Below are 16,517 nucleotides of genomic sequence, written 5' to 3'. Positions count from 1 at the left end.
GACGATGTATATATATGATTAAATATAATAAACCGGAACCTCAGCTAAAGCAGGGTATCTGTTCTTTTACATCATGTGTGGTTACACGGAGTTGTTCTAAAGCGGCCTCCGATTTACCCCTTGAGTTAGCTTTTCAAAGCATCATGTTATATCACTTGGGGGCTTGGTCGTGTCCGAACCAATGCAACACCTCTTGATAGGCGAGAGCCACCAGATCACTTGGGGACTTGGTCACGTCTGAACCAGTCACGCCTCTTGATCGGCCTAAGGCCACAGAATCACTTGGGGGCTTGGTCGAACCCGAACCATTGCCACGCCTCTTGATCGGCATAAATGCCACGGTTTCATTTGGGGACCTGGCTGACTTGAACCACAGCTACACCTATCGGGAGCTTGGTCGTGTCCGACCATGGTAACGCCATCTGATCGGCTCAAATAAAGCCTCTTTTTGCAAACGGTTTTATCATTGCCTTTGCTTCAGATTTTTCATTGATAGATATTTCTTTCTTTTTGTTGTGGTTTTTAAACCGACAAAGTTTTAAGCCGGTTCAAACTGTCAATTGATGGAACACGGTCCGTTTTTGATCCGGAGACTATTTGCCCGGTTTGATTTTTTATTAACATCCTATTATGGAGTAACACGGTGTTTTATTATAACCTGGCACGGTTTACATGGTAAACCGGCATTATATATATACAGGAGCTGCTATCTCCTCCAACAGTGTGGGTTTATAAACCTCTGCTTCAAGATTGGCTAAGCCAACTTCATGCCCAACGATGGCAGGTATTATGTATCTCAAAGATTTGATCATATGCTTAAATTTCAGATATTTTGATTTCATATATGCAGACATCATACTCCGCCTGACGGTACAACCGCGGTGGCACTTTAAGATTTTTTATATTGCAGAAAATACTTTGGAAAGTTCATCACCCAAAGGAAGGACAAGTTGCAGTAATTATGCACGAAGGCATATCAAAATCAAGAGTATCGGCTAGCCTATTACAAGGCAACACGGTGCCCAAAATAAGATCATTGTTTTTTTTCAAAGGAGAGGCAGTTTAAACCGGCTTCCGGTTCAAGCTTGGTCACCAGCCTGGCCTGATGGTTGTGGGTCATCTCGCGCCGCTTCAACTTCAGCTTCTCTATCCAGCGGCTGGAAATCAACAGTTGTCCAGTCGATTCCCATTAATGCTCGAAAGACAGCTTCATCATGGATCGGCAACGACGGTTCAATATCGGGAGCGTAAGTATGCTTACGGATTGGAGGGATAAGATTTTCCGCTTCAGGAATTGGTGCAGCTACTCGCTTGTTTTGGTTGTCATATTGGGCTTGATAATGAGACAAGTCTGCTTCTTCAACCAATTGACAAGCTAGCGGACGCACCTCCCGGTTTATTGCTCGCAGATCCGCTTCACTAAACTCTAACCTGTCTTCCTTCAAGCTGGATAGCCCTGAGCCGCTTCAACAGGATCAAAATCCGGCACCCAAGCTTTTGCCCGGATTAAGGCATTGATCGCACCGGTTCGAGCAGCAGATTTCTTCAGCTCTTCAACCCGGGCAGGAAGCATCAACAGTCTCTTCAGAGTGTCCTGAATCAAAGTGGGTGCCGGATTGTTGTGGGATGCAGTACAGATGATCCGATGTGCACCAGTGTACAGTTGCTCGATCAATGTGTAGGCGGCTTTGAATTTCTTCCGCACATCTGACCCCAAGTGACCAATTCGTGTCGCTGAAATATTACAAAGGGTTAACAAACCGGCAGCTCTATAAGACGGCCGAATCAATCCAGAAATCAAACCAGCTTACCAAAGATAGCAGTGGTCATGGCATGCACATGCCTCTTTATGCTGGTCAGTTCGTACACCACTGGTTTCAGTGCAGCCTCGGCATCTTCTGCTCATTTGGTTAAAGTAGATTTTTGAGTGGCCCAATCCGCCCGCTCTTTCTTGAAGCCCTCCTTAAGCTGTTCCATGGCGCTTAAAGCGCTGGTTAATTCCTCTTTTGCTTTGGAGGTTTCAGCTTGTTGGGACTTCAGATTTACTTGGAGATCGGCGACTTGGTTTTCTTTTGTCTTCAGCTCAGCCTGCATATAGACAGTTATATGATTCAGCAAGCAGTGCAAGAATTAAAGCACCAACCACATAACAAGTTATGCACTTGGCCCTTGGGGGCTAATGTATATTTGATCTTAATCTTTCAATAGATTCTAAAGTCCCAAGATCAATACAAGTATTCAACTTGGCACTTGGGGGCTAATGGCTATTTGCTCAAATAAAGATAACAATCACTTAAAGTCCCGGTTTAACTACGCTAAGTTGAACCGGCCCTTGGGGGCTACATCAGCGAATTCTAAACCGGCCCTTGGGGGATAGGAGACTTAACAAGATTGAAATATCCAAGCAGGGGAAAGCACATGGAAGTTACCTCAAATTTCTCTTTCATCATATTCACCAGGCCAGCTTCATAATCACGGTTGGTATACAGCCGGTTCAGGTAGCCAGAATGAAGATCTTGGGCATTCAGAGCAGCATAGGTCGCCAAGTCAACATTCCACTTGCCTTTGCCCATGGCAGCAAATTCTTCTTTGGCGGTATGCTTGGATAAAGTAACAGGATTGCTGGGCTCTATACAGCCAACACCAGTAATTACAACTTCATCATCCTTAGCATCACCGATTTGCACTGGCGCAGTCGGTTTGTCAGCAGGTCGGGATGGACTGGTGGATTTCCCAAACCGGATGGAGCTTGTGGGCTGGTTGACAGGGCCTAAGGTGTCAATAGGCCTTTCTTCAGCAATAAAATCGTCATCCTGCTATGGTGGATCATTGGGTATATCTTCATGAATAGCCGCTTCAAGATCCAGTGTTTTACCCGGTTCAGGGACGGTGTCCTCCTTAGCCGCTTTATCCAGGCGAGCCTTCTTGCTCGGCCTAGGCTTGGCCCTGAAAGGAATAACAAAGTCAAATACAGCATGTGTTACAAGGTGATGTACCAGAAATATTATGATAAGTATAGCTTACCCAAGCACCGTTTTGAGCGGTGGCAGCTGAGTAGCCGATGACTCGCCAGAGGATGAGTGGGAAGTAACCTGATAATCGGAGTCAGATGGATTAAGAGGTTGACGAAAACAGCCCGCTTTAGGACAAGCACTGACAAGCAAATTAGAGACCTCTGAACGGCGTTTCCGAACCGGACTGTTCGGTAAACCGACGGAGGTAACTACCTGGCCGCTGTGCCGGGTTGTGCGGCGAGCTTCGTGCTGTTGAGTCTTCATAAGAAATTTGGGATCCAAGTAAGCAAGAGGATGAGAAAATTTAACCTTCTGGTTTGCCTGACGGATTTTTAGTGAAGGCAAAGGGTCTGAATCGGAAGAGAGAATAATTACCTCTGCAGCATCAGCATGGCTGGCTTCGGCATCATCCTGACAAATATCATCATCAATAAGGCACATGAAAAATAAGCCAAGTGAGTCAAGCTCTACCTCAAGGTCCGGATTACCCACATCATCATCAGTGGCCGGATCAGAAGATGCAGTGGTTTTCTTCTTATGAGCAGGCCATTTCACGACTTTAGTCTTTGGCCGGGTTGGTCGTTCCGGTTTGTCTGCTTTTTCTGGCTTCTCTTGTGGAAGTTTCTTGCTCCAAAACGGATCATTACCCTATTTAAACAGACATTGATATTAAAAAATGACCAGATATATCAATAACAGGTTCAGCAAAAAGAAAGATCAAACTCTTACAGCTGGCGGTTTGTTGGTGGCACAGAAGGGAAGCAGGCCGGTTCGAGCACAGACGTGTTCCGGTTCATTCAGCATTTTATTCACAGCCTCTGTGATTTCTTCATCGGTGAGCTGGATGTTAGCATGTCGCAGTGGGTCATCAACACTGCCAGTATACTCGCACATCAAACCGGAGCGCTGACTAAGGGGCAGTATGCTCCACGATATCCAACAGCGAGCGAGATCAACTCCTGTTAAACCATTGGCCATAAAGGCTCTGAACTTGGACAGTTGAGGAGCGTATTTGCTTCTCTCCTGGCAGTCAACCTTTGCGAAAAGGGGTGTGTATTGCTAAGCCGCTCCGGACGAAAGCCAGGCAAAGGATTTTCACCAGCAGGGGAGGTGTCTTTGCAATAGAACCATGTTTCATTCCACTCTTTGGGGTGGCTGTGCAGTTTGGCGTGAGGGTATGTGACCTCTTTCCTTTTCTGAATCGCCACACCACCCAATTCTGTATTGGAACCGTTAGTAAACTCAGTGCGGCGGTTTAGATGGAAGCAGTCTCTGAACAGCTCAATGGTGGGCTCCTCTTGAAAGAACGCCTCACAGAGTACTTGGAAGTGACACATGTTTGTAACAGAGTTGGGGCCAATGTCTTGTGGATGGAGTTGAAAATTGGCTACAACGTCCCGGTAAAATTTAGAACCGGGCGGCTTAAAGCCCCGGGCTAAGTGATCTACGAAAACGACGACCTCTCCTTTTTTAGGTCTGGGAGGGTATTCTTCGCCAGGGACCCTCCAATGGATGGTGTTTTTGCTGCCTAAAGCGTCGATCAGGACTAAATTGTTCAGTTCAGTCTCTGTGACGCGAGAAGGAACCCAGTTGCACTCATATACTTGCTTGGCCATGATGAAATCTACAAAATAGGTGATTCCGGTTCAAGAATGCATTGATTAAAGTACACTGGTATGTACAATGTTAAACCGGAGGCAGCTCTATCTAAACCGGAGTTTTATGAAACAAACAACATCTGGCGGTTCAACAAGGGGACTAATGGTATATACCGGTTTGGCAATTTTTCTACAAAGTTAAACCGCCGGATCTAAGCATTGAAACAGTTGAGATTGCGGATGGGTAAGTGTACAGAAACAGATTTCACAAGATTTCTCTACGGCGACGGATCTGAAGCAAGTTCAGAAAAGAAGGAAAATATTCAAGGTTCAAAAAAGAACAGTACCGAATCAATGGGCAGAGATACAGGTAGATCTATGGTCTTGAGGCATGTAAGTGAAGGCGTATGCTAAAAACTACCGCTACACAGAGCAAAGGTTCACAGGTTCATCTAAGATCTATCATATGAGTACAAAGCAAACGATGAACACTGAAGAACTTGGAAACCCTAGAACGGATCTACGGAGGAAAAGGTGAAGAACTCACCGGAGCCGAGGAAGAAACAGAAGGTCGCCGCAATGCTCTGGTACAATCAGGGTGATGCAGCAGCCAAGGTTGGAGCAGAGGACGTCGACGGCGGCGGAGCTCCGAAGCTGGACGACGCGGGGAAGACGAAGCAGAAGGGCACGAAGGGGAAAAATAAATGATCCTTCGGTCCTATTTATAAGGCAAGGGACATGTGTCAGGCGTGAAAATCAAGGGACCGTGGGTTTGGAAACGAAGCTGTCGCCTCAATTGTCGCAGACCTATTAAACAAAAAAGGTATCATGGATAAGTTTCTTTATAATAGGTGACGTCACGCCGGTTTACAACGACCAGAGAAGATGACATCACGGCGGTTCAACAAACTACAAGAAGATGTTGAAGATGAAGATTTTTGCTAAGGATTGATATGAACCTGTTCAAATCAATCTGGGGCCTAATGTTGGGGATATCACTACTGGGCGTAAACCGGCCTATCTGGGCCGGGTTAACTTCATCAGTAGTTAACTATGTTAAAGCCCAAGAAGGCCGATGAGGGCTCAAGGCCCATAGTCGGTTCAAGGCCTGTAGCCGTAAACCGGCATTGGTATGTAACTTGTATTGTAAGTTAGGAATAAGTAGAGACCAAACCGGACACATCTATGAGTCGGTATTGGGACTCTGTGAACTGACGGGCGTCACCCGTGTATATAAGGGGACGACCCGGCGGCGGTTCAAGGAGGACAGACAACAACTCGAGACTTAGGCGAAGCTTATTTGCTCCCTAGTCATCGAAACCCCATCAATTCCATCACAACTAGACATAGGCTTTTACCTTCACCGAAGGGGCCGAACTAGTATAAACTCTCTTGCGTCCCTGTGTCCACTTTAACCCCTTCAAGCTAACTCGTTGCGATGGCTCCACGACTAAGTCCTTTCACGAGGACATCTGCCGTGACAAAACCACGACAGAGTTGATACGTCCATTTTGCATCATGCTTTTATATCGATATTTATTGCATTATGGGCTGTTATTACACATTATGTCACAATACTTATGCCTCTTCTCTCTTATTTTACAAGGTTTACAAAAAGAGGGAGAATGCCGGCAGCTGGGATTCTGGGCTAGAAAAGGAGCAAATATTAGAGACCTATTCTATACAGCTCCAAAAGTCCTGAAACTTCACGGAAGACGTTTTCAGAATATATAAAAAATACTCAATGGAAGAAGTTCACCAGGGGGGCCACACCCTCTCTACGAGGGTGGGGGTCGCGCCCCCCTACCTCGTGGGCCCCCTGCTGGCCCTCCGGTGGCCATCTTCTGCTATATGAATTATTTCGATGGGAAAAAATCATAAGCCATATTCTCAGATGAAACTCCGCCGCCACGAGGCGGAACCAATCTAGGGCTCTGGCGGAGCTGTTCTGCCGGGGAAACTTCCCTCCGGGAGGGGGAAATCATCGCCATCGTCATCATCAACGCTCCTCTCATCGGGAAAGGGAAATCTCCATCAACATCTTCATTGGCACCATCTCCTCTCAAAACCCTAGTTCATCTCTTATATCCAATTCTTGTCTCCAAGTCCGGGATTGGTGCTAGTAGGTTGCTGGTAGTGTTAATTACTCTTGTGGTTGATGCTAGTTGGTTTATTTGGTGGAAGATCATATGTTTAGATCCTATATGCATATTAATACCCCTCTGATTATGAACATGTTTATGCTTTGTGAGTAGTTACGTTTGTTCCTGAGGACATGGGAGAAGTCTTGCTCTTAGTAGTCATGTGAATTTGGTATTCGTTCAATATTTTGATGAGATGCATGTTGTCTCTCCTCTAGTGGTGTTATGTGAACGTCGACTACATGACACTTCACCATTATTTGGGCCTAGAGGAAGGCATTGGGAAGTAATAAGTAGATGATGGGTTGCTAGAGTGACAGAAGCTTAAACCCTAGTTTATGCGTTGCTTCATAAGGGGCTGATTTGGATCCATATGTTTCATGCTATGGTTAGGTTTACCTTAATACTTTTGTTATAGTTGCAGATGCTTGTAATAGAGGTTAATCATAAGTGGGATTCTTGTCCAAGTAAGGACAGTACCCAAGCACCGGTCCACCCACATACCAAATTAACAAAGTAGCGAACGCGAATCATATGAGCGTGATGAAAACGAGCTTGACGATATTCTCATGTGTCCTCGGGAGCGCTTTTCTCTATATAAGAGTTTGTCCAGGCTTGTCCTTTGCTAAAAAAGGATTGGGCCACCATGCTGCACTTTATTTACTTTTGTTACTAGTTGCTCGTTACAAATTATCCTATCACAAAACTATCTGTTACCACTTATTTCAGTACTTGCAGAGAATACCTTGCTGGAAACCGCTTATCATTTCCTTCTGCTCCTCATTGGGTTCGACATTCTTACTTATCGAAAAGACTACGATAGATCCCCTATACTTGTGGGTCATCAGATACATACACATTCGACTACAACTCGATACAATAAATAGTCCATAGCATAGCATACATAATAAGATCAACTACTCTGACTCTGACTCGGTGATGTCCTCCTCCGACGTCTGAATGTAGGCGTCAAGATACCACTCGTCCTCGGTGTCCCAGGACGGCGCTTCTGCTAGCTTCAGGTTGAATTGAGCGGCGCGCTTCCGCGCACGCTTGTCCTCGTGATAGGTGGCTCGCTCTGCCCTCTTCGCCCTCCTTTTCTTGTAGAATAGCCGCTCGTCGATGATGTCATGCAAGAAGTGTTCGCGCCACTGCGCCATGGCTTTCTCATCTATCTTGGCGATGGCGAGGCGACGTTGCCACCTCCGGTTGTCGCGACGTTCCTCGTCGGTGAAAAGTCGTGGGAGAGGCGCGAGATCCCGCCCCCTCGCTTGTCGACACCTCAGGGAAGTTCATCTCCCGACAAGGCCGCTGGAGGCTCCACGTCGCGCGTCGTATGCGCGGGCAGCCTCCTCGACAGTGTCGAAGGTGTCGAGGCTGATGACGCGATTCTCGCCAAACCGGATCAATGGAGGGGCGCACGTGGACTCTGCAGAAGTTCGAATCTCCTAGAGCCCTTATCCCACCTGGGCGGCGCGGCGGCATGGTGGCGGGGGCGGCGGCGAGGCGAGAGACTGGCGGCAGCGAGGCCAGAGAGCGGGGGTCGTGGTAGGGTAGCTCTGGGGACATCGAGAGAAAGGGGGACAAGGCCTCTGCGCGAGCGCGCCCGAGCTGCACAACAACAATGGTGGCGGCGGCTAGGGTGTGTGGGGTGGGGAGGGAGATTAAAAGGGCGACATGTGCCACCGACGGGCGGAGCCGGGGGGGCACGCGCTCGCGTCCGGCCCGTCCGCGCGATGTCCGTTTCACCCCAAAAGTGGCCCAAACGTGGGACAGGGATGGGTCGAAAGTGGACATAAAACGGACAAACGTCTGTTTGCACCCGCGCGCTGTGCCGTCTGGTATGTCATTTTTGCCCCAAACGGACAGATCCAGACGAGATGGTGGAGTTGGCCTAAAATTGATAACCAGTAAAAAATGACAATTAAGGTCGGCCCGCGGACATGGATGCTGAAGCCGGTGAGCCGGACGCCGTGTTTGCCCGGTTCACGGTCCCAGAGATGCATGCCCGACATACTTTTCAGGTTGTGTAAGCATATATAATGGCACATAAGAGTTCTATTGATGTTTCTATGATTTTCAATATTTAGATGTTTATGCTTCGTGTTTTTTGTTTTCATCTGTTCTCTTTGAATGTTAGGGATAATTGTCTTTATTATGTGGTTGACTTAAACCCTAAAACACACAACAAGTACGTCGGTGCCTCCTCCTCCTCCACACAAAAAGCTAGGGTTTTTGCCTCCCGCCGCCGCCGCAGGTCCGCCTCCTCTCCGGTGGCCCTAGGGCCATGGGGGCGCGGTGGATCTCCGCAAGGGCCGACGAGAGGGCTCCTTTTTTAGGCGATTCTTTCAGTTTTGCTAGGGTTTGTGTCCTGCTCAGGAAGAAGAGATGGCGGCGGCTCCCTGAAGATGGAATAAAGGTCTCCCCGCCTAGCCCCCGTTCCGGCAGTGCCTCTAGCACCGTTAGTGGGCGTGTGGAGGTGTGTCTCCGGCGGATCTATCTTTGGTGGATTTGCTCGGATCTCGTCGTTGTTCGTCTACGTTCGTGTGTCTTCGGATTGGATCTTTCTGATCTACGTTATTCTTCATCTGTGATGGTTGCTGTACTGGTGCACTGGTCCTACGGGGCCTTAGCACGACGACTTCTCGACTGTCTACCACAACAAGTTATGCCCGACTCCGACGATGGTGGGGCGATGACGGCGGCGCGCCTTCGGCTCGCTTCAGTGTTGGTAGTCGTCACTAGGTGGTCTACGGATCTGGATGTAATTTCTATTATTTCTGAAATTCGTTGTACTGCCATGATTGAAGATGAATAGATTGGAAATTTTCTCGCAAAAAAAATGGTTGACTTAAACCCTGAGAGGAACAAAGCTTGCATATGTTCTTTCTTATTGCATCGAAATGTGTTATGAGTGTTTCCTTCCTCATGTGTCTTTGAGCCTTTTTATTAGTGTACTGCCCTTATACCTTTGCATCATGGGGACCTGGTAGTGAAATATTTCTTGATTATATGATATAATTTGGTCTTCATGTTTAATAATGATTGATGTTTCCTATTTATATGGTTGCCTGGAGTTGTCTACGGTTTCTAATTAAGCCTAATAGCCCTATTCAGAGTTTTATATCTACAATCTGCTATGTGGAAGAATATTGGCATTACTAATTTCTCAGAAAAAAACTTGCTTTTGTAGCACCATCTTATTGATCCATGAGATATGAACCAATGAATTCATAAACATAAATGTTTTGTGTTGCTCTTTCAGCTCTATCTATTGTGTTGTCATGGCCATGCTTGCACAATAGCGACGCTTCTCCAAGTACACGTGTGCAAATATTTGATTAGGACAAGACAATTGAATATCAAGTTGATTTCGACTGGGTAATGATCCAGGTCCCAGACTGCTCTGTTATGATAATTCTTTAACAACGTGGTATTTTTTTTTCACTTCTCAATATCTTGCGTGCAATTTCAGGCCACTCCATTCTTGCTTTCCCTCCTACTCTCTTCTGTCATTGTGTTTGCTTTCAAATGAACACTTGTGGTGATTTAATTTTGATTATTCTGTAACTTCGAGATGCTCTTTCTCTTTATTGTTTGTGAGTAAAGGCATGAAATAGTATACACTTTAGGCCTGGTTTTATTCTTCTTTGTCCTTTCCAAGGGTGAACTATAAATGGTGAGAACCACATGCTCCGTCAACCATTGGCCACCAGCAGTAGCAGGACGAATCGTCGTTCTAACCTGTCCTCTTTGACACGAGATCCACGCTGCTCCACTCCGTCCAGATTCACCTCTCTCTCAGATTGGAAGATTTAGTTGCTTTTTGCAGATGATTATCGCTTTTGAGTGCAGCGATTCAGTGCCTAGGCACCCTGTAAGAAAGAATCACAAAAATTCAAAAAATTCCATATTATTCGCATGGTAGAAAATTTGATGCGTGAGGTCCGCTCCAATTTTCAAATCGCTTTGACATCTGAACAACTCTCGTCAAAAAAGACAAATCGGGTCAGAACAATGCATGAATAGTGAACTTTTTTACAAATCCCAAATTTGTTGTTTGGGTGGGTGCAGATGAGCTTGGGCTCAAAAGATGATTATCGCTTTTTTGCATCGCTATATTTATTATACTAGCAAAAGAGCCCGTGTGTTACAACGGAAGAGAAAACATAACACATGCTCTTAATCCAACAGCCATCACTGAAGACCACAATAGGTCCATCTCCTTTATTTTAGCGAGGCATCATATTTGTGTTGCTGCTTATCCTCCTTCTCACCCTCGCCAGCGATGGCCTCAGTGTTCACACAAAACAAAACAAAACATGTTTGAATATGGTCAATTCTAAGGCGTCTCTCTCTCCTTCTATCCTCCCTCTTCCTCTCTCTCTCAATTTCCATCACTTGTGATGAGAAATCTGTTGTTTTCTCATGCGAGATTTTTCAGAGGTATGCATGTGTAGTTAACGATGTTTTCTTTTTCCTGTATGGTTATAGTGGAGTGTTTATTTGCAATCCGGATCGCCGCCGGTACGAAAAAAATGGCTATAAATTATAAGTTTGTTTTCAAAATAATATTGAAAAAATATTTAACAGGTAAAATTAACATCATATTCAGATTCCACACATTTTTCTAATCAAATTTCATATATAACATGTTAAAATCGGAGTTACGGTTTAAAAGATACGGATAAATTAGGAAATCATTTGTTTGACTTAAATATCTTCGAAAATTTATGTTGCCACTTATCTTTTCGTCCAATCGTCGCTGATGATAGACGCGATGTCCACGTGATTGCAGTGTATTCGAGATGGTAATCCCAAGGCAATGAGCTTGCTACTGTACGACACTCTTTTCTCATTTTTATTGTTTTTTTTCTCAATTAGTGCGCAGTTAACTGCACGACCGCGCCACGACCACACGTACGCCCCCACCGACACGCCCTGCATCTGACACAGTTTTGTAAAATCAATAATATTTTTTGAAACTGCGGAACTTTTATGCTTTCCCACACATTTTTGAATTCACAAACATTTTATAATGTGCCAACATGTTTTTCAAAATTTGTAGCATTTTGAATTTTGTAAATCTTGAATTAATTTAAAGAAAAAAACAATAAAAATGAGAAAAGAAAAGAGAAGAGAAAAGACTAAATGAAAAAAATAAACAGGGGCCTCACGCCCTTGACAGGACCAGGAACGCAGTGGAAGTGACCGGCTCCAGCCAGTGCACTACTTGCATGTTTGTGAAATTTGTTGGGTATCTTATACGTATCTATAAAACAACTTAGAGCGGCGGAGACTTTGAAAAAACAAATCAATTTTTTTACTTATGGGTGGCATTGATGGATAATTTTTGTCAACTTATAGAGTAAATTATATGACGTACGACCAGAAACACTAATTTCTTTATTATTAAAAATTAGGGAAAGATTATAAATTATATTTTTTTTTAACACGGTTCAGATGCAAGCGCTAATACATACGCGCATACACTCACCCTATGAACGCGCGCGCACACACACCCTACTCCTATGAGCACCTTCAAGAAATCCTGAAATAAATCCAGAAATAATGCAAGCAACAGGACTTGAACCCTGGTGGACTGTGGATATCACTGTCCCTCTAACCATCCAACCACAGGTTGATTTGCATTATTATTATTATTATTATTATTATTATTATTATTATTATTATTAGGTAGAGATTAGGGGAAGATATTGTGTGATGGAAGTATATGTTTTTGTACCTTTAGCCGCACTATCTCTAGGCTAACTGTGAATGAACTTGCGTGTTTGCTGGCCGCCAATGCTCCACGTCTGCACTTGACCAAGTGATGGTCTCCGTTGGCCAACATTGCTCCACGGCATGCATGCACATGTGATGTACAGGTCTCACACATGTAAGGTGGACGTCAGAGGCCTAGATGCTTTTGCTTGTGTGTGGGGCCTTCCTGATTCAATACGGGCCAAACATAAATCCAATACATGACTTATACTCTGGCAGCCCGGATCCCCATGGCGGTTCAATGGCCGAGATTTTGGCCTGCGTGCAGGACAGCCTTTGTTCGCATTTTCCGCAAATACTCAGGTATGTAAAACAAAATACTGTTTTCTTAAACTATCGTCTTGTCTATTTAAATTTGAGATTGTAATTCTCAGATGGCACCTTCGACTTGTTTCCGGTTCTTTATGGTTCACTATGGTCAGAACTCAGAAGCAAATGAGCATATTAGTTGTGGCGGCAAAAAAAGTTTAAAAGTTCACATCACAGACCAGACAAGTATTTAGATATATAAACAGTCCATTGGTCTTTCTCATCATAGTCAGAGGGGAAACCATCTAGTATCGGATAAATCAGTTCTATTTTTTTGCTGGTTAGGATAAAACAATTCATCCTGGACTAGGGTAGCATATATCAGAAAGTCATGTTTGAAAGGAGTCTTGTTGATCTTGATTTCTAGAATGATAAATATGTTACATTTATGCATCATGGTGTGCATGCATATGAACGGAGATATCGCAGGATTTACTCTTTCGCTACCTTATATCTTGTGTCCACAAACACCAACAGAAGATGCACACTTTTACCAATTCTAAACCAAATGTGAAGTATGGGTGACTAACAATTTTCTCATTAATGCGATTCACTAATTGTGCGAGGCTTGTGCGTAATTAAATCATCCATCCCGTGTCATATCTTATCATTATGTCATCACACCTATGATTTATTACTTGGGAACTTATAGCTTTTTAAGGGCAGGCAAGATCGAGAGGCCATCAAAGCAGTCATGGAGGCAGGGTCGGCGAAGCAGGTCCAGAGGTTGAATCTCGAAGAAACATCGTCCTTTGACGCCGGCACCATCCTCAAACGCGGTGGCTGGAGGTACTGTCTTTCCACTCGGTGGATGACGACGACGCGGAAGCCACTGGAACGAGCAAGGCGGTCGCCGTAGAGTTTTTTTTTAGTCATCCGCAATACAAGTTTTATAACTCGAACTCGGTTGATGAAACGCGATGCGTGCGTGTAATGCGATGTGTGGCCATGCAAGCAGCGGTGGAAGAGGACACGGCGAGAGATATTTTCCCCCCCAACATGGATGGCAGCATGAACTTGGGATCGAGCCGCTTGAACCTTAGGCGCTTTACGATTTATCAGGTGATATGCATTTCGCCCGCGGCCGCTCGTCAGCTTGCCGCTTGTGGCCCTCAAACTTAACGGGATTAAAAATTCTGTCAGGGATCAAGAGCTCCCAAGTGACCCGCAAACTTAACATGGATGGTACTGCACACTGCTCCTCTAGATCAGATACATCTGCATCGTGCTTATATCACAGTGATGTGCCATGCACTACACTAATACGTACAGTATTTGACATGATCTCTCTGAACTCGCGTGAGGTGGAAGACGAACAAGAATGGGAATTCAGAGATTAACACAAGGGTTTTGGTGCTGCTTAAATCGTCACAGCTTTTCTGGTTTCTTTCTCCCCTTTTATTCTTTTATTTATTATTACAAGCAAATGTGCTCGATCCCCATGATCCGGCAGAACGTGGAGCCAATGGACTCGGTCCTAGCGTTACAGGCAACGACTAGGACAAGTAATAACTTACCCAAACAGAATTGACCAAATCTAACCTGACGAGTTTCAGACTGTTGCCAAACACAGGCTGAAACGCTACAGTATACTGAAACATAGACAAAAAAACACATGATGCGACGAAATTAAGAGGACTAGGAGGTGGTTTCTTATTATCATGTCGTCCTGATCGAGTATCCAATAATTAAGCCCTTGGGATGATGCGAGCACGGAGCGGGTGCTTCATGTTGATGGCCATAGCTAGCTCCTCCGTCATGTCGACAGTGTCTTGTCCACCTGGCGGCAGCCATTGGAACTCCCTCACGAGGCTGCCCACGAAGTACTCCGCATGCAGTGTGGCGAGCACGTAGCCCGGGCACATCCTTCGACCGGCACCAAAAGGGGCCATCTTGATCTCCTTGGTACACGTGATGTCCACGCCGTGGTCGTGCAAGAACCGCTCAGGCCGGAACTCCCGCGCCGCCGGCCACACGGTCTCGTCAAGCCCAAAGTCGGACACCAAGAAGTTGATGTCGACGCCCTTGGGCACCATGTATCCACCAATCTCTGTGTCGCTCTGCACGCCGTGCGGGAAGACTAAGTGTGCCGTAGGGTGCAGCCGCAGCGCCTCCAGCACGATGGCTTTGAGGTATGGCATCCCGCTCAGCTCCTCCTCGCTGAGCTCAGGCTTGCCCCTCACCTCCTCGTACAACTTGGCTTGGACGTCGGGGTGGTTTACGAGGTCCGCCATGATCCACTCCAGCAAGGCCACCGAAGTGTCGGTTGAGGCAATCATGAACTCGGAGCAGAGGCTTACCATCTCGTCGTCCGTGAGCGGGCGACCGCCTTCTTCTGCCACACGCAGCTCGAGGAGGGAGTCGGCGTAGCATTGAGCGCCATCGTGGCCGCGGCGCGCGTGGATCAGCGGCAGCATCAGCCCCTTCTGCCTCTCCCGTAGCGCCACGTTCAGCGCCCACTCCTTCCGCAGTAGCCTCTTGGTGATGGGCTGGAAGATGGATAAGACGGGGAACCTGCTGATGCCGTCGGAAATCTGGAGCTGCATCTGTTGCATCTCGTCCAGCGCCTCTTGGCCAAGCGTGACGCCGAATGTCATGCTCGTGAGCAGATCGAACAAACAGCGCGCCATCAACGGCCTCACCGTAACAGTGCCCTGGGACGCTGCATCGCGATCGCGGCGCAGCGAGCCAACGAGCGCGTCGCACACGCGCTGCCTGACCGGCGCCAAGAGCCTGACGCGGGACGGGTGCAGCGCCTGGGAGTGCAGGTTGCGGCGGACCAGACGAAAATAGGGCCCAAGGGGAGAGGCGGACATGGAGCCCCCTAAAAACAGGGTAAAAAGCTTGCTGGGCGGTGGGCGGGTGTCGAAGTTGCCGCCGCCCTTGACGAGGGCGCTATGCGTGAGGTGGCGGTCGGCCACGAAAACGAAGGTTCGCCCGAGACAGACGGAGACGATGGGGCCGTAGCGGGCATGCAAGCTGCGTAGCACAGGGCCCAAATGGTAGATCGGGCTCTTAAGCATCAACAACAACTTGGCTATGAACAGCAGGGCTGGCGGACCAGGTGGGAGTTTCTGGCGCCCGCCATGACGTTTGAGCATACAGAAGATGATGAGAGGAATGGAGAGCGCGATGCACAAGAGGATGGTGAGCTCATCCATTGTCTCTCAACTTTGGTCACGGAGCTGTGCTAGGTGGCGATCATCCTTTTTGGCGACTATATATATACAACTATCATGAGTGCCATTTTGCAAAAAAAGCCTCAAATTTTTTATCATCAACTCGCAGTCCACCGTCTAGTTCTGAGTCCCCCCCCCCCCCCCCCCCGCGCATACGTGGGGCCCAGACACGGTCCTGACCGCGACTTACTAGTGTCGTGCTCCTTTTGGGAATAGTAGCGTTCCGTAAAAAGTGCACCCTACTAGTAAGTCGCGTCCAACCTATAGTTTGTACACTAGTAGGAATAGGCTTACTCTAGTCACGTTACTGATGGTGCATCTAACAGTTGCCACGCAGGTGCCGATTTTCGCGGTGTGGGGAAAATATGAACGCCAGCGATAATTAGCTACTACGGGCGTGGCACTTCAGTACACAACCCATCGACATTAACTCATATACAGTGGCGGAGACAGGGGGACCAGTAGGGGCCCTGCCCCCCCCCCCTACCCCCC

The 16,517-nt window shown here is 46.7% G+C and overlaps 1 protein-coding gene across 1 annotated transcript; it reads right to left on the bottom strand.

The window, feature by feature from the left end:
• Positions 1–14,194: 14,194 nt before the first annotated feature.
• Positions 14,195–16,038, bottom strand: LOC125549401 (cytochrome P450 89A2-like). Its single transcript, XM_048712824.1, has one exon. The coding sequence runs from the start codon at positions 16,005–16,007 to the stop codon at positions 14,535–14,537; it is 1,473 nt and encodes a 490-aa protein (XP_048568781.1). The 5' UTR covers positions 16,008–16,038; the 3' UTR covers positions 14,195–14,534.
• Positions 16,039–16,517: the final 479 nt, after the last annotated feature.

Source organism: Triticum urartu, chromosome 3 (genome assembly GCF_003073215.2).
Source record: "Triticum urartu cultivar G1812 chromosome 3, Tu2.1, whole genome shotgun sequence".
In the NCBI taxonomy this organism is placed as follows: domain Eukaryota; kingdom Viridiplantae; phylum Streptophyta; class Magnoliopsida; order Poales; family Poaceae; genus Triticum; species Triticum urartu.
This window is presented reverse-complemented; position numbering and strand designations above follow the sequence as displayed.

What these genes read in the sequence shown, in the direction of transcription:
- LOC125549401 (XM_048712824.1), bottom strand. Translation starts at nt 16,007, where the DNA reads ATGGATGAGCTCACCATCCTCTTGTGCATCGCGCTCTCCATTCCTCTC.